General features: G+C 40.9%; 1 protein-coding gene across 2 annotated transcripts in view; it reads left to right on the forward strand.

The window, feature by feature from the left end:
* The window catches only part of LOC118826938 (alpha-2-macroglobulin-like), a 41,725-nt gene that overhangs the window by 3,302 nt on the left and 19,209 nt on the right, over positions 1 to 19,214 (forward strand). Inside the window, exons 2-14 of one of the 2 annotated variants that reach the window (XM_036598026.1) lie at positions 2,555 to 2,735; positions 2,860 to 3,016; positions 3,137 to 3,189; positions 3,487 to 3,507; positions 3,640 to 3,805; positions 3,892 to 3,976; positions 4,195 to 4,312; positions 6,653 to 6,773; positions 16,471 to 16,580; positions 16,702 to 16,872; positions 16,956 to 17,189; positions 17,305 to 17,517; positions 17,641 to 17,790. In XM_036598026.1, coding sequence (XP_036453919.1) covers positions 2,555 to 2,735; positions 2,860 to 3,016; positions 3,137 to 3,189; positions 3,487 to 3,507; positions 3,640 to 3,805; positions 3,892 to 3,976; positions 4,195 to 4,312; positions 6,653 to 6,773; positions 16,471 to 16,580; positions 16,702 to 16,872; positions 16,956 to 17,189; positions 17,305 to 17,517; positions 17,641 to 17,790 — 1,780 coding nt within the window. Of the gene's footprint in view, positions 1 to 2,554; positions 2,736 to 2,859; positions 3,017 to 3,136; positions 3,190 to 3,486; positions 3,508 to 3,639; positions 3,806 to 3,891; positions 3,977 to 4,194; positions 4,313 to 6,652; positions 6,774 to 16,470; positions 16,581 to 16,701; positions 16,873 to 16,955; positions 17,190 to 17,304; positions 17,518 to 17,640; positions 17,791 to 19,214 lie in introns of those variants that run through there. The other variant, XM_036598037.1, reaches the window with a different exon arrangement.

The raw sequence follows: 19,214 nt of genomic DNA on the forward strand, positions 1-19,214 counted from the left end.
ATGATCAATATGTTTACAGATACATGCTCAGGCTAGCCAGCAACTGTAAGTGATGATCATGTAGTTTGTGCACATTGTTTTGGTCACAGATGTTGTTAAATAAGGAATAAGGATGTTCGACCAGCACAGCCGGGCAACAGTAGGCCTAGTGTCCCGGGTCTTTGAAAGTTCATTGGTGTAACTGAACTAAACTGTCAACATAGAAACACAAAATCAGTGTTAAGTTAGCCAGAATAGAGCATCTATCTGAACAATTTGCAATACAATGTCATGGTTAAAGGGGCAAATTGTAAGCTTCTGTAACTGGGTGTAGATAGTTTTCGAGTGTTTTGTGGCACAACGCTGATATTACAGTAAGGAATCAATGTCCAACACAATCTAAAACTTTTAATAAAATCATACAAAGTTGTAAACACCAAAAAAAATTATATTATACACACAGTTTTAGTCAACAAATTGTCTGCATTTTTATTATTTATTATGTTTGTGGCCCAAAAACCTGTACGTCACCCACATTACCAAAATAAAACATAACAGGGGAGAGAATGTGATCTCTCTCCTCCTACCTTGATTTGCTCTCAGTGTAAGGAATGGCTGCAGTGCTGCTGTCACTTCATCCACCTTCATGGTCTTGGACAAGAGCATGGTCACTAAAACAGTTCCTAAATGTGCCATCACAGTGGACTCTTATTACAAATTTGAGAAAACATACAATAAATTAGAAAAAACAACAAAAAATACCACCACACACATTGCAGCAAGGGTTACCAAAGTCAGTCCTGTAGACTCCATGCTCCAAACCTTTTTGTGCATTGTCACACACCTGACCCATCACATAAGCCTGTTCGTTATGGAGTTGAATCAGGTTTGCGTGATGAGGGAAAGCTACTTAGAGTCCCCAGGAATGACTTGGGGGCCCCCCTGCATTACATAATGTCTACCTCTGATGATGTGGTATTGCTTTGTCCTATCAGGATACACTTCGTCTCCATGATGGACTTGTCCTCTGGCTGCAAAAAGCAAAATTTACATATTTGAAGTAATTACTGACATAGAGTTCTCACATATAGTTGCTGCTTTCTTAAGATTTACTGTTTAACCTGGACAGGCTCATGCATTGAGCTGCTTAGGGTCGTAGTCTCCTCTAAATCACCTGGGTAGGGTGGTAGTCTCAACTGTCAACCTAACAAGTATAAGTCATTATCACCTGTTATTTAAAAATTAAATATGAAACATCTATAGAAATTTCTCACAACTGTGTTTTCAAATTGTGTATTCAAAATGCAGTTTGTTGTTTGCAGACAAACACAGTATGTCCAGAAGTATAGAGTCACCTGTTTGTACAGCAAAGGTATTAGTATGGAATATGTCCCTTTTTGTTCTCTACTGGAAAAGACACTAGATGTTGGAACATTGCTGTGAGGATTTGATTTCAGCAACAAGAGCATTAGTGAGGTCAGGTACTGATGATGAAAGATGAGATCTGGATCACCAAAACCACTCCAACTCATCCTAAAGTTACTGGAGCTCCAGCACTAACAGAATGCGGTCCCATTGCTCCACAGCCCAGTGGTGGTTGTGACGGGGGGGGGTTATATGTGGTTTAACATCTTAACACCAATGTGAGTGCACCTGGATCATTTTAGACATAGTGTAACAGTTATTCTGATGCTCTGTATTATACAGTTCGAAATGTCTTACCATCAAAATTCCACAGTCTAGCCCCTGTTTCTGTACTGCCTACAACAAAGACTAGACCTAGAAGTCTTAAAGCCTGCAAGTAAAACAACATTTGGGTCATAAATGTTTACCATTATCTGAAACATCTTTGAAGTAACAACAGAAACTTACTTTGAAAAGGCACTACCTTTTTAAATGTAGGTTTAGGTGGCTTTTTAACTGGTAGAGTTTGGCTGGTGTGAAATTTGGGCATAGTGGGCAGTGATGAAGACTGCAGCATAAAGGGCATCTCTTTATCTCAAATCTTGATTGAACAGGGATCAGTGGAATGGTGGAAATCACCTCAACATAAACAGTAAATTAGGAGATTAGATTAGATAGTTAGCAGTGTTTGCCCAGCTACCAATGCAGCATAGTAAGAAATCACCACAAATGATGTATATACCATGTATATGAAAATGTACTTGGCTAAAAAGTATATATATACATATATATACACACATGCATGACACTGGCCAAGGCTTTTTCCATGGCATATCTCTACTTTTAAAACGACAATTTAAACATTTGAAACCATGTTGATGCTTTAAAGTTTCGCAGACTTTGTGCTTTAGGACAGTAGAAGCTAGAAGCTGTAGGTGATGCATTTTAATAGAACAATTTAGGCTCTTTGGATGGTTACTGAGTTCTAATATTTGTTAACAACATTAGACTCATAGCTACAGTTACTATAACTCCTAACATCTTTCATCTGATCAAGTTGTTTTCAGTGAAATAAATAACTTTCTTATACATACTTCTTATATATACATTCTTATACTCTAACCTCATGTTTATCCAGGCATTCTCTTAAAATACTGCTTTTTGTCTTTAGGAATTTCATGGTGACGTTTCCTGCAGTGATAGAGTCTGGATCTGAGGCTACACTGTGTACAAGTCTTCTGAAGCCCAATGAGACTCTGCTAATGAGCATTTATCTGGATCATGACAACCAGAACAGAACACTTCTACAGGAGAGAGTGATGGAAGAATTTCACCGCTGCTCTCAGTTTAAGGTCAGAAACCAAGATTCTTCTTCTTCTTCTTGTTATTATTATTATTATTATTATTATTATTGATATTATTATCAGTGTTTGATTTTCTGAACATGGAAAATTGCTGAACAAATTATCTCTACAGGCTCCACAGGTTGAGGGTGAATCAGTGCAGGAGATCAGAGTAGAAGTCAAAGGTGAAAGTTTTAAGATGACAGAGAAAAGAAAAGTTATGTTTAAATCCTACAACCCACTGACATTCATTCAGACTGATAAACCAATCTACAACCCCGGCCAAACAGGTAATTCATCATTACTACAATATGTTTCACTTTTTCCAGAACACGGATTAATGGCCAATTATTATTACTGAACATACAGCTGAGTATATGATATTTCTTTATTATTGTCCTTTCACACAGTGAATTTCAGAGTTGTCACTATGGATAAAAAATTTATCCCCCTTAAACAAGAGGTAAGAGCTTTTCTTTGACTGTCACTGTGAACCAGTGTTAAAGAAATGGCAATACAATATATGAATGAATTATGAAGGTGTGATTAAGGCTGATTTAGTTGACCTATATATTTCCATTTATTTGCTCAAGAAGCCTCTCTAATGCCATTTTTGTAAAAAGCCATCTGTCTTGTAAATCAACCCATTTTAGTTGTTGATGTGTTAAATGCTTTCAGAGGTTTTTATTATACTATGCAAAATGACATTTATTAATCAAAATGACACAAGCATGACATGCAGTTCTATTGTCCCTCACAGTACAGCTTATTGGCTCTTGAGGTAAGGAGATGGAAGTACATTTTCATTTTGATACTCTACATGAATAAAGTCTGTAATCCTTTTGTGCTTCCTAATACTGTCACTGCAATAAATCAAATTTAAATATTTTCCTCTTTTTGTGGAACCAAACAGGATAATAAAGGTAACAGGATCGGTCAGTGGACGAATGTGTCCTCAACAGGCCTGATAGTGCAGCTTTCTCACAAACTGAATCCTGAGGCTTCTGAGGGCCATTATAAACTGGAGGCTCACATTGGGAATAGAGAGACCAGACATTACTTTAAGGTGAAGAAGTACGGTAAGTGACAGCGCTAGAACATTAGCTTTTCTGTTGATTATAATCAGCACCATTTACTGTAATAACAGATTCCATTTGTCTTTTAGTTTTACCCAGGTTTGAGGTTACAGTGAAAACACCAGAACAACACAATGTTGGAGAGGAGGAACTGAAGATAGAGCTTTGTGCAAAGTGAGTCACTGCTTCAAGAATAAACCACAAGCACTCAACAGGAAAGAAATAAATGATTAATTGAAGCCCATTGTAATCTTTAAATGCAATGCAATTTTAGTACAACCAAGCAGAACATCTATAATTTCTGGATGTAGATCATTTGATATAAATTACATGCAATACAAATGACATTGCATTCTTTATCTGCTTAGTTCAAAGTTTGCTTATTTTTGAAGGTACACTTATGGACAGCCAGTACCTGGTAAAGCACTGGTGGAAGTGTGTAGGAAATTTATACAGCTTTATCGGGAAAGTATCCCTAAGATCTCACCATGCCTGGAGGAAACAGTGCAGGTGTGTATGTGTGTATGTTATAGGGAGGAGTTAACTAGTTAACTAGCTGGCACTGTGCATTTTTAGTGTGGAAATACTACATAGAAGGAAATCCATTTCCCCTGCAAGCAGCACAAGACTGCACTGAAATAGAGGTTTGTAAGCCAGAATGTGTAGGTTTTGAGAACCATCTTGATAGGTAACAACCATTTGACTTTTAAGCAAAACAACCAAGCACATTTAGTGAAACAAGAGCATCAAAAACAAACTTGGAGTACCGGTCGGCAAGCACACAGGATATCTTTTTTATGGTTTCAACAATTCAGAAGTAATTGTCCAGTTCTGGGGATACGCAGATGTTTACTGGTTCAGTGACTGTGCCTATACCTCACTCTGAAAGGCTTATTGGCGAGTAGATGCAACGGCTTGCTATTCAACTTCATAAATGGTTTGTTCCCTAGCCAGTTTAAACTTTGTGAGAGGTGGTATTCTGAGAGCTGTGGTGATTTTAGCATTTATGTCAGGCTGCTGTGGTGAGATTGCCTGAGGCTGAAACATACTGAAATACAACAAAAAAACTCTTCTGTATTGTACAGCCCCAATGTAAATGCTGTGAAAAATGTAAATAAATCTAAATAAAACACATATTAGATGTTAAAAGTGAGACATTTTGCCATGTCATGAAACTCATTCAGAACTTGATGGCAGCAACTCATCTCAAAAAGTTGGGACAAGGACAACAAAAGGCTGGAAAGGTAAGTGGTACTAAAAAAAAAAACAGCTGGAGGAGCAATTTACAACTAACACATGACTGGGTATAAAAAGAGCATTTTAGAGAGGCAGAGTCTCTCAGAAGCAAAGATGGGCAGAGGTTTACCAATCTGTGAAAAACTGCATCTAAAAATTGTGGAAAAATTTCAGAAAAATGTTCCTCAATGTAAAATTGTGAAGACTGTGGATATCCCACCATTTACAGTACATAATATCATCAAAAGATTCTGAGAATCTGGAGAAATCCCGCTATACAAGAGGCAAGGCCGACAGTCAATATTGGATGCTTGTGATCTTCAGGCTGTCAGGTGGCACTGCGTTAAAAACAGACATGATTCTAAACTGGAAATCATTGCATGGGAACAGTAACACAAGAACACTTCCAGAAATCATTGTCTGTGAACACACTTTGCCATGCAATCCACAAATGCATGTTAAAGCTGTATCATGCAATGAAGAAGCCATATGTCAACAAAATCCAGAAACACTGCCATCTTCTCTGGGCCAAAGCTCATTTAAAATGGACTGAGGCAAAATGGAAAACTGTTCTGTGGTCAGATGAATCAAAATTTGAAATTCTTTGTGGAAACCATGGACACTATGTCCTGCAGAGTCAAGAGGAGAAAGACCATCCAGCTTATTATTAGCACACAGTTCAAAAGCCTGCATCTCTGATGGTCTGGGGTTGCATTAGTGCCTATGAATTGGGCAGCTTATACATCTGGAAAGTCACTATCAATGCTGAACAGTATACAGAGGTTTTAGAACAACATATGCTCCAATCCAGACAACGTCTCTTTCAGGGAAAGCCTTGCGTATTTCAGCAACACAATGATAAACCACATTCTGCATTCATCACATCAGCATGGCTTTGCAGAAGAAGAGTCCGGGTGCTGAACTGGCCTGGCCTGCAGTTCAGACCTTTCACCAATAGAAAACATTTGGCGCATCATGAAACAAAAAATCCGGCAAAGAAGACCCAGGACTGTTGAGCAGCTAGAATCCTACATCAGACAAGAATGAGACAACATTCCTCTTCCAAAACTCCAGCAACTGATATCCTCACTTCCCAGACGTTTACAGACTGTTGTTAAAAGAAGAGGGTATGCTACACAATGGTAGACATGGCTCTTGTCCCAACTTTTTTGAGATGTGTTGCTGCCATCAAGTTATCTAAATGAGTCAATATTTTTCATGAAATGGTAAGATGTCTCACTTTCAACATCTGATATGTGTTCTATCGTGAATAAAATATGGGTCTATGAGATTTGCAAATCGTTGCATTGTTTTTATTTGTCACAGCATCACGACTTATCACGTAAATCTCACACCCTCAAACCACAGCATCTACTGCAAAATATTAACAAAATACCTTTCAAATGTGTAGGAAAACTTTTTTAATGTGAGAGTGACAACTATTCGACTAGTAAAAGTTAATAATTGTGCAACTCCCTGTTTTCTCTAAGAGCTCATTTGAAGAAATGTAATTTTCTGCAGTGCTTCTTTATCTAATGAGCTCCTAGAGAGAAAAGTGCTAGACAATTTTATTTGTGCATTAACTGCATTCGTTTTGGGGGTTTTGCTCTGTAGATGAATGAGACTGGCTGTGCCTCTGCTGTCTTCAACATGTCAACTTTCACTAGTCCTGAATTTGAACATGATTTACGAAGTAATCTTGATGCTGCTGTTACAGTGACAGAGGAAGGAACAGGTGAGTTAATAACAGATCTCGCTGAAATAAACGTAGTCTGCTAACTTTGAAACTTAGTCTCTTACTTTCTCTCTCTCTCTAAAGGGTATACACTATATATACACATACATATAAACTGGAGATCAAAATTAGAGAACAATTTATGAACACTTGATTTTTTTCAGAAAAAGTGTAATCTTCATTGTGTCACGCATTCGGTGAACTCTCTGAAAGAAACAGACTTCATCTCTCAGGATCCTCTGGGAGATCACATGACTCGGCAACTTCCCTCGGACTCCGACTCCGACACGGACTCCATTGCCCACAGTTCTATGGGAGATCACGTGACTTCTGACACTGGCTTACGTTCCAATCAGCGCTCCAAATCACCTGAATATTAACTGGCAGCACCTGTGTAGTTTACTTTATAAGCCCGGGCTTTAGTCTAATTCAGTGCGAGGTATTGTTTCCTGTTGAACTACCGAGCGTTTGTATACTGACTGCCATTATCCCGTGTTTGAACCTTTGCTTTGTGTATATCGACTCTGCCTTTTTGTCTTTTCCCTTTTGTGCTTTTGCCTCTACGGACTGATCTGTGTTTTGGAACTTTTTGCCTGTATTTTTGACTTCGTCTTTTGCTCTGCCCTTTTTCGGTTTGTTCGCCTAGTATTATTAAACGCCAGCATCTTTTACTTCCGCGAGCGTCTGGTTTCTGTTGACACGTCACAGAATACCTTGCCGAACATGCAGATGACGGATTCCGAAGCCTTCCAAAAGGCTCTCAGCGAACAAGGACAACTTCTAGGCCGACATCAACACATGTTGTCCGGAGTGACTCAATCTTTGGAGTCACTAGCTCACCAACAAGCAGAGCAGCAAGCTCAGTTGGCTCAACTGGTCGCCAGTATAAAGGGGTTAACCGGCCAGCTGCAGACTATGAGCCTCGCCCAACAGACTGTAAGCATGGCTTCCTCCACCACCACGGCAGAGACTACACATGCTGTATTTCCGGTTAGTAAACCTGACAAGTTTGAGGGGAATCCGGATAAATGTCGAGGCTTTTTATTACAATGTGCGGTGTTTTTCGACAATTCCCCTGTTAGTTCTGATCAGGCTAAAATCTCTTTTGTGGTGTCTCGTTTAGCGGATAAAGCGCTTGAATGGGCCACTGCCAGTTGGGCTAACATTCACCACATGTCGTATGCCCAGTTCCTTAAAGAATTCAAGACTGTGTTCGATCACCCCTATGAGGGCAAAGTTTGTGGTGAGTTATTGTCCCAATTATGTCAGGGAAATCGTTCCGTGGTGGACTATTCACTTGAATTTAGAACTCTAGCAGCAAGCAGAGGCTGGAATGAAGCCGCTCTTCTAGTGATGTTTCGTCAAGGACTTAACGCTGATATCCTAAACGAATTAGCTAGCAAAGACGACGATTTAACGCTAGATCAGCTGATAACTCTGGCTATTAAGCTAGACCACCTTCTACACTCCCGAAAGAGAAACACGAGTGAGAAAACCAACAGAAGGACAATTCCCCATGTGAAAGTCACCCAGGAGGCCACTGAAAACCCAGAACCGATGCAGTGCAATTCCTCAAGGTTGTCACAGGAAGAAAGACTGCGCAGGCTGAGCAATCATTTATGTCTGTATTGTGGTAAAGCCGGACACCAAGTTCGCGACTGCCGAGCCAGACCACAGAAAAGCAAGGCGCCGACCCCTGGACAGCACGTGGAGTTCTCTCCACATGCTAATGTGGTGAGTGTGCCCACTAAGGGGTTGGTTTCGAAGTCTGTTATGTTGCCTGTGACGATATACTTTCATCCTGATTCTCTTATGGTTTCAGCCCTGATCGATTCGGGTGCGGAGGGGAACTTCATCCATGCTAAAATAGTGGAACAGCTGCAGATCCCAGTGAAGACCCTCCAGACTGTCCTTAAATTGGCCGCGCTGGATGGAGGACCAGTCGGGTTAGGGACCATCTCCAAGGCCACAACACCATTGATTTTACAGACCAGTGCTCTTCATAGGGAGGAAATGTCCTTTCTAGTGTTGGAACAATCAGAATTTGATTTAATTTTGGGACTCCCCTGGTTAGAAAGACATAATCCCACTATTTCATGGGCTGAACACACTTTCACAAAATGGTCTGATCACTGTGTCGAAAACTGCCTTACTATCCAGTCCTCCCTCGCAGTTTTATCCACTTCCATAGAAAGCCCCAACTGTGATTCTACTATGGAGGTCCCTATGGTGTATGCAGACCTGAAGGAAGTTTTTAACAAAAAGAATGCCACTAAACTGCCTCCTCATAGAAACCATGACTGTGCCATTGAGCTGATTGAGAATCCCATTTTTCCCAAGGCCCGAATCTATCCCCTGTCCCAAGAAGAACAAAGAGCACTCAATGTATACATTCAGGAGGCGCTAGAACAAGGTTTCATCAGACCTTCCACATCTCCCATTGCATCCAGTTTTTTCTTCATAAAGAAGAAAGATGGCGGCCTACGCCCTTGTATTGATTATCGTGCCCTAAACCAAATATTCAAGACTTACCCTTATCCCCTTCCACTAGTACCCGTAGCATTAGAACAATTGCAAGGAGCTAAGTTTTTTACCAAGTTAGACCTTAGAAGTGCGTACAACCTCATCCGAATCAAGGAAGGAGATGAGTGGAAAACTGCATTTTTGACCACTGGGGGCACTATGAATATCTTGTAATGCCCTTCGGACTCTCTATCGCCCCCTCAGTATTTCAGGCCTTTATCAATGACGTGCTCAGAGACATGTTAGGGCAATTTGTCATCGCCTACCTTGATGATATTCTCATCTACTCTCCTTCCTTAGAGTCCCATGTAAAACATGTACGAGCCGTACTACAACGGCTCCTTGAGAACAATTTGTTTATCAAAGGAGAGAAGTGTGAATTCCACCAGCAGTCTGTTTCCTTCTTAGGCTATGTCATCAGTCCACAGGGAGTCATTACGGACAACCACAAGGTGGAGGCGGTTGTCCAGTGGCCCACATCTACTTCGGTAAAGGAATTACAGAGATTTTTAGGCTTCGCCAATTTCTACCGCAGATTCATTAGAAACTTTAGCATTACGGCCTCACCTCTAACGTCGCTGCTAAAAGGGAATCCCAAAAAGATCACCTGGACCCCACAGGCGGAAAAAGCCTTCCGGAGCCTGAAAGAAGCATTCACAACCACCCCCATTTTGAAACATCCAGACCCCACACGGCCCTTTGTAGTAGAGGTAGATGCTTCTGACACCGGAGTAGGAGCGGTATTGTCACAGCGGACTGGATCACCTCTGAAGCTACATCCTGTAGCGTTCTTTTCTCATAAGTTGTCGCCTACCGAAAGAAATTATAGGATCGGAGATCGGGAACTACTCGCTGTCAAGCTGGCCTTGGAAGAGTGGCGTCACTGGTTGGAGGGGGCCAACCACCCATTCACGGTTTTAACTGATCATAAGAATCTAGAATATCTTCGCACGGCCAAGAGACTCAATGCCCACCAAGCTAGATGGTCCTTATTCTTTTCGCGTTTTCAGTTCAGCATCACATATCGACCCGGTTCTCGCAACACCAAGGCGGATGCGTTGTCTAGAATGCACCAACAGGAAATGCGTACGCCTCAGCTCGAGACACCAGAACGAATCCTACCACCAGAGGTAAACATCTCTTCTATTAGATGGCAAATTGATGAAGATATAGAAAAGGCTTTACCCCATATCCAAGTGCCTAACCAATGCCCACCTGGGAAGCTTTATGTACCAGAACAGTCCTGGACCCAGCTTATAACATGGGCTCATTCATCAGTAACCTCAGGCCATCCAGGAGAAACCCGAACAAAGCAGCTTCTTGCCCATAGGTACTGGTGGGAGTCAATGAACCAAGATGTACATTCCTTTGTGTCTTCATGCTCGACTTGTGCCAAGTGTAAGACCCCAAAGACATTACCCGCTGGGAAGTTAATGCCCTTACCCATACCCAACCGACCATGGTCTCATATAGCAGTCGATTTTGTTACTGATTTACCGGACTCACAAGGGTTTACAACCATTCTGACTGTGATTGATAGATTTTCTAGGGGAGTCCGTTTTGTACCTTTTGCTAACATTCCCAGTGCTTTTCAGACGGCCGAAACCTTGTTCCAGTACGTATTCAGAATATTCGGAATTCCGGAGGACATCGTGTCTGACAGGGGACCACAATTCACCTCTCAGGTATGGGCCGCCTTTTTCGAACACATTGGGGTCTCCATTAGTCTCTCTTCAGGATATCACCCGCAAACTAACGGACAGTGTGAGAGAGCTAATCAAGAACTGGGAAAATTTTTGAGAATATTTTGCTTTGATAACCCATCGGATTGGTCTAAGTACTTGGTGTGGGCGGAAATCGCACAAAATTCATTAACCAGCTCTGCCACGGGAATGACACCTTTCCAGTGTATTTTAGGTTACCAGCCCCCTCTAGCACCCTGGACCGGATCCCAAACAGATGTTCCTGCCGTGGATGCGTGGATGGCACGCAGCGAGCAAGTTTGGGAAGAAACGCATCAGCGCATTCAGACAGCGATACAACGCCACAAGGAACAGGCCGACCGACACAGAAGTCAAACCCCAGTCTTTCAACCAGGAGACAGAGTGTGGCTGGCCACGAGGGACTTTCGCCGTGCTGAGGGAAGTTGTAGAAAACTTCAGCCCAAGTATATTGGGCCGTTCAAAATCGTAAAATGAATTAACGATGTGACATACAGTTTAGACTTACCCCCACGTTTTAGAGTATCACGCTCATTTCATGTGTCTCTTCTCAAACCCGTTGTTACAGGGCCCTTGGACGAGGCTACGCCAGACGTCACACCACCGCCACCAGAAGAAATAGACGGGGCTCCAGTCTACGCTGTCAGGAGGCTGCTGGACTCCAGAAGACGGGGCGGGCTCCTACAGTACTTAGTGGACTGGGAGGGGTATGGCCCTGAGGAGCAATGTTGGGTGCCTGCTGGAGATGTGTTAGACCCAGGTCTCATCGCAGACTTCCACAGCCAGCACCCGGAGAAGCCAGCTCCTCGTCCCAGGGGTCGCCCGCGAAAGAGGCTTACTAGCTCTCTTCCTGCCCGTCTTGGAAACCCTCGAGTAGACAACCCATCTCTCCAGCGCCTCGGCGGTTCTGGGTCAGCCCCGGTTCGGAAGCCCGGTGGCGTGTGTAGTGGTCGTCCTGGTCGTCCTCGTACCGAGGCCCACCCGGACTCTTTGGGGGGGGTACTGTCACGCATTCGGTGAACTGAAAAGAAACGGACTTCATCTCCCAGAATCCTCTGGGAGATCACATGACTCGGCAACTTCCCTCGGACTCCGACACAGACTCCATTGCCCACAATTCTATGGGAGATCACGTGACTTCTGACACTGGCTTACGTTCCAATCAGCGCTCCAAATCACCTGAATATTAACTGACAGCACCTGTGTAGTTTACTTTATAAGCCCGGGCTTTAGTCTAATTCAGTGCGAGGTATTGTTTCCTGTTGAACTACCGAGCGTTTGTATACTGACTGCCATTATCCCGTGTTTGAACCTTTGCTTTGTGTATATCGACTCTGCCTTTTTGTCTTTTCCCTTTTGTGCTTTTGCCTCTACGGACTGATCTGTGTTTTGGAACTTTTTGCCTGTATTTTTGACTTCGTCTTTTGCTCTGCCCTTTTTCGGTTTGTTCGCCTAGTATTATTAAACGCCAGCATCTTTTACTTCCGCGAGCGTCTGGTTTCTGTTGACACGTCACACATTGGTCAACATTTGAAGGATTTTTTGTTAGGGGTATACCATGCCACTAGAACAGTGTTGTACAAAATAACCAAAGTACTTCAACATAAAACCTTTATTTTGCAGAAAAAACAATGATCAGAATTAGAGGACAGCAATGACTGTAGCACAGAGAAAGATTACAACTAAATTTTCTGAAGGTTACAGTAGTCACCAATCAGTAGAAAGTGTACAGCCCGTTGCTTTGAATGACTTCAGCACATCTGCGGCCACAGGACATCACTAGTCTCTCACACTGCTCTGGTGTGATTTTGGTCCACTCTTCTTGCAGTCTCTTCCACAGTTTGGTGACTGTTGTGGGTTTCTTGGCCATAACTTTGTCGCCAAGGATTTTCCAGAGGTTATCTATTGGGTTTAGATCAGGACTCTGGGCTGGCCATTTCATTGTTTCAGTGTTTTCAGTTTCAAGGAACTACTTCACCCGTTTTGCTGTGTGACAGGGGGCATTGTCCTGCATGAAAATTGCTGACCATGACACTTCCTCCTCCACCTTTCACTGACTTCTTTCCACACTTTGGGTTCAGTCTTTCCCCAGTTTGTAGACGAACATAATGTTTCCCATCAGACCCACATAAATTAAACTTGCTTTCATCACTAAAGTGAACTCTGGACCACTTCTCCTCTGACCACACAACATGCTCCTCAGCAAAGGTTAGTCTAGCCTTTTGATTCTTTCTGCTAATGAGAGTTTTGGTCACTGCAGAGTGGGCTTTCAGTCCAAATGCTCTTAAACGTCGAGACACTGTATGATGTTCCTTACACTGTATGACAGTTCCTTACCCTGTTCAGTGCTGAACTGGCGAGCAATTCCAGCTACAATATTGAACTGATTACCCATGGAGATTCTCATTATCCTGTCCTCGCATTATCCTGTCCTCTCTTGCATTTGTCTTTCCTGGGCGACCAGCCTTCTTGGGGGACTTGAATGAGTTTGTGATGTTGTAAAGATGCAATACTCTAGAAATCACAGACTTGGAACGACCAACTTCTCTTGCTATGGCTGATAGGGTCACCCCTTTGGCCTTCATCTGGACAATCTGCTGCGGGAGGGTTTCACTCACTTTGGAACGGCTCACCATCTTGCAAAGTCAGTGAAAACTGGAAAGTTAGGCTGCCAGTTAAATAGGGTTTGTCAGATAATTAAGGAAATTAGCACCAGGTGCCAGATTAACACCAATAACTTGCAGGTATCTGAAAGTGTTCTCTAAATTTGATCAGTGTTCTTTTTTCAATTATCTCATTTAAGTTTTTTTATACTGTGCTTTAGAATATATACAACTCATGAAATAAGCTTAGAATACTGCTCTTTCACTCCTGTTAGGACAAATTCACATAAGACTACACAGTGACCTTGACATTTAGGAAATTGTGTGTTGTTCTCTAATTTTGATCTCCAGTGTATATGTAATATATATATGTATGTTAGTGTTGCACTGATACAATACTGTATGGGTGTCAGCACCGATACTGGCACTTAAACACAGTATGAGTATTGGTGATGGAGATACCGATACCTATGACTGACACCATGAAGCAATTTCTGACATGTGCACGTGTGCCAGTAGACAGAACATAACACATTGGCGGTGTGGGATGACAAGCAGCAGTGAAAACGTTCATGGCAGAAACTATAATGGCAGTTTTTCGTTTGAATAACACGCTAACTAACCACTTCCCTGAACGGCTGAGCTACTTCTCTTAGTAATCACTCCTCTGCTACTGTGTGGTCACTTACAGTCTAAGTTAATGTTATTGTGAGAGCAGAAGGAACCACCAGACTCTCTGTGTAATGATAGCCTTTAGCCTTGATTTAGCCTTTAACATTGCTAGCCACTAGCCAGGCCTGCGTGCCCACTACCTGCCTGTGGTGCACCTCCATTGGTCAGCTATATCACTCAGCAGCACGGTCTCACGGCCCACCGCTTCCACCAAGCCAGAAAGAAAACATTGAAAGTCACTGATACTGGCAAACTGACGGTGATATTTACTCAACTGAACTTTTGCACAATAAAGATATTTTACATTTACTTACGTTGTTAAATATGGTTCTTATTACTAATAATATAATAGTATATACAGTAAATAAACAAACATAAGTTTTTCATAAGTTAAGCATCTAATAAATATAATTCAACAAGTAAATGCCATCTAGCCAAGCTTTAACCAAGTTTTATTTGTGACGCAGAACATAGATTTTACCAAAATAAAATATTTAGAAAATGTAATTGTATAAATATCAGGACTTGTAAGTGAGTTAGGTTTAGGGGTGCAAGGAAAAATCGATTCTTAGATGCATCGTGATGCGGACGTGGACGATTCTGAATCGATGCACAAATGTCAAAAATCGATTTTCTAAATTTTAATTGATAATGTAATGTTGATGGAACACAAAAGGCGGAACTTTGCAAAGCGCGGAAGTGCAGCGCCCGGACAGTCTGTGGCGTGCGCACTACATTAAAAGCTAGTGCAGGGGTCGCAACCCAAATGTTAATAAGAGTCATTTTGTCCTTTCAACAAAAATCAAACCACCTTGGGAGCCATAGCATTTTGAGTCCATTTTACCATCTTGACTGTATGTGTTTCAATACGTGCTAATGTACTAATACAGGCTAAAAATATAATACAAACAAAAAAGCAGACTCACTTTGGTCTGCTTTAAGCTTTAGCTCAGCTGTAGCTGCTTTTCTTGCATCACCAGCTGGAAACTTTTCCACAAAAGTAGAACAGTTTCTTGTAAAACATCTCTCAATGTTGTACTTTTTACAAGGCTGATGTCGCTTCTCAGTCTCCAGCTTCTCATTCAAATTTTCCCGTTCCACCTTAAATGGTGCCTGAGGTGCGAGAATGTAACTGCTGCACCATTTAAGGTGGAACGAGAAAATTCAAATGAGATACTGACTTCAGTTTCACCTGTTTTTTTGTGTTTGACAGTTTCTCATTGTACATTAAATGCATCAGGAAACCAGCTGAAGTGATTATAGATGCAAATAAGTGCATTCATCTCCAAATTATCAATGTTCATCTTCATTCTCACTCTTGCCTTTTCGTTAGCTACTAGCTAGGTGAACTAGCAGTTATAGGCTACATTAATTTCAGCGTTTAAGATCATTTATTGTTAAAATTGTGTTTGAACGATCAGCAGAGCTTTATTTTACTGCAAAGGAGGATAATTTTATTTTTACCTACAAATCTAATTCTGATGTGGAGCCGCAGTTTGCCGACCCTTGAGCTGGTGTATGGAAGCACTTTGGCTTATATGGAGTTGAGGGGAAAAACCATATTACATGTTTCCACCCATTTTCCGTTGTAGTTGCTGCCAACCAGAGGACCATCAATCAAGCGATGTCAAAACTTCCACCAAACTCGCTAGAATCACTGAGGAAAAACGGGTAGAATAGCTGTAATCTGCTGCGCGGACATACATTGCCACAGAATCTTATTTGACCGTAGCGGCGCATTTTATCACAGATGAATGGCAGCAGCATCTCATGTGCTCCAAACAGCAATGAATGAGAGCCCTCCAGTTAACCTGGAATATTGCTTCCAGGTTGATTTATTAATAAAAGATTTGGAAATAAATTCATTATGGATCATTACAAATACTTTGCTTTAAAACTTCCAACTTGTCACACAGTGAGAAAAAGTGAAATTCTGTATAGAAAAAAAGATGCATCAAGATGCATCGATAATCGTTTTATAATCACATCGCAGCCCTCTGAATCGTAATCGAATCAAATCGTGAGGTGCCTAAAGATTCCCACCCCTGGTTAGGTTAGATAGAGTTAGTAGCATATATATATATATATATATATATATATATATATATATATATATATTATATGTATGTGTATATATATATATGTAATGCATTTGTGTCACTTTTTTTTTTTTTTTAGACATTTCCATCACAAAATCCGCACAGGTATGGCTCGTTTATGAAGCTGGTAAAGCTGAGTTTCTTGATTTGCCAAAAAACTTTGAACGGGACACGGTTATAAAGGGAAAAGTAAGTGTTGTCACATTCAGATGTCCTTAATTTCTTATATTCTTTATGCTTGTGATGTTTTGAGTGAATTGAGACTGACAACTTGATATTAAATGTTTGTTTTTTTTTAACTGATCAACAGATCAAAGTCACAACCTTCAGTGGAAAACCAATTCCCAACAAGAAAGTGTATCTTTTGAGAGGTCATGGTTGGCCTTCAGAGCTACTTCAGAATCTTACTACAGATATTAATGGATTAGCCAGCTTCAAAATTAATACGTCTGATCACCCTCAAACACAGATTTCACTGCTGGTATGGTATGATGACCAAATATTTAAAAAAATGTGTCTATGCTGTCATTTACTGAAACAAAATCCTGTCTCACTGTTTTCTAGGCAAGTGTCTATCCAGGTACTCATTATCACAGTTATAGAAGACCGTACTTTACAAACGATCAGGCAAATATACCACTCTTCCAACCTGCTACACCTTACAGTCCTGTGCATAGTGAATTATCAATAGAAAGCTTAAAGGAACCGATTCCATGTGGTACTGAAATTTCCATAAACATTAAGTACTACATTGTTGGAGAAACTACTGAGAATTACAGCACTGATATTATATACATGGTAAGTATATACAGTCATATATTCTAAAATTACGATTTACATGCCTTCTATTTAGACAGCTCTGAATGAAATACAGTTGGCTGTTTGTCAATATAAGTTTGGTTCTTTGGTGTAGGTCTTGTCTAAAGGAGCCATAGTCCATCATGGATATGAGAAAGTTGAAGTGAAAGAATCCAAAAAGCTCATAGAGGGAAAAGTCTCATTCAGACGGTCTGTTGATGCTGATCTGGCTCCTGTAGTGCAGGTTCTGGTGTACTGTGTGCTGCCCAGTGAGAACGTCATCGCTGCTAGCAAGAATTTTAATGTTGAAAAATGCTTCAGAAACAAAGTAATGCTAACACATTTGGTTCTTTATATCTTTGTTTTCACATGTGAAGATGATTGGTGGCTTGTAATCAATCACGGTTAATGGGAAAAAACTGTCTAAACTTGTTTTCATCATGATCTTCAGGTCTCACTGCAGTTCTCTCCCACTGAGGCAGTTCCTGGTGAGGAAAACACTCTCCAGCTCTCAGCTCTGCCTGGTTCACTGTGTGGACTCAGTGCTGTGGATCAGAGTGTGTTCATCATGGAACCAGGAAAACGCCTGAATGCTGACGAGGTGAAGTTCAGATTTATTGAATATTCAACACATACATGGGTGCTTGGTTTTAAAAACAGTGTAATTTAAAATGTGATGTTCTCCAAAAGGTCTTGGAACAGTGAAATTAAATGTTTTTCAACAGGTTTGATTAAAATGTATAATGTATAATGTACACATAGTGTTGAGTGGTATCCACTTCTTTAATACCTTCAAACTGTCTCCAAAAAAAAATTCAAAAATCAAAATGAATCAAAATTAAAAATTATAATTAATAGTTGAGGGAGTGAAGTCAAGCAACCGTTGAAGGAACAAAAAGGCCAAATTAAACCTATTACATAATGTTTGGATCCATAGCCTGATTGGCTACCTTAACATTAGCTTAGCAGGACACATACCAAAACAGTGGCACACCCATCACAGTACAGGCTGATTCTGAAAATTGGTGCTCTGTTGGCACAAATTTAGATGATAAAAACTAATGTTTGAGGCAGCAAAAGCTGAAACTGAACCTGTTCTGAGCTGTTTGGGACTGGATCGTTTTGGCTAAGCTAACAAGAACTTAGTTAGCAGGCCAAATGTCTTGCAGCATAGGCTTGTTTGTAACTAACTGATGCTAAAATGACACGCATTTAGAAAATATTGCACCCATTCAAAGGACACTTTTGTTAGAGTGAAAGCTGAAATCGAACATGTTCCATGGTGTGTGCAGAGAATGTGCGGTTCTGTGTAGCTCTTTGCCATGGCTGAGATGCTATCATGCTTATTTTTTCCTGAGTATTTTCCAGGCTCTGATTTTCCCTGTATTTCTATCAGCGCCACCTATAGATATCGCTGAGCCTCCAAACCTCTAGTCAGTGCCACATCATAATTTGTAAATATTGTCATAATTTTTTAAATACTGGCAACATTTTTACATACCGCGGTATACCTTATTACCATTATACCACCCAACCCTATGTACACAGTGTTTAATCAAGCTAATACTACTATAAGTATCACTACACATAGCAGGGACTGTAACACAGGTAGGCAGAATTACAACAAAAAAATGGAGAAAAAAAAATTAAATATGAAAATGAAATAAAAAGGAAACAGATATCAGAGCTTGAATTTGGAGGACATACTTAACAGCAACAAACAGTGGAGTAATGTGAGTACTTATTAGTCCAAGGAATGATGTGAATGAATGTAAATGAAATGAACAGAGTTGTATCAGCAGAGAACCAGTAAAGACAGCAAGAGTTCATATGCAGTCATATGTCAACTCTATTCCTTTTCTGGATGGATAGAGGCTTGTTGACCTTCAGCGAGTCGAGTAGACGACCAGCTAACAATTCCGGTATTATTTCTTAAGTATAAAAATCAGAAATTGTTTAATACTTAGAAGCATTTGCAAATTTAGTGCAATAATACAGCCACTATAACACAAGCAATATGGACAG

This window comes from Colossoma macropomum, unplaced genomic scaffold, assembly GCF_904425465.1.
Source record: "Colossoma macropomum unplaced genomic scaffold, Colossoma_macropomum, whole genome shotgun sequence".
Taxonomy (NCBI): domain Eukaryota; kingdom Metazoa; phylum Chordata; class Actinopteri; order Characiformes; family Serrasalmidae; genus Colossoma; species Colossoma macropomum.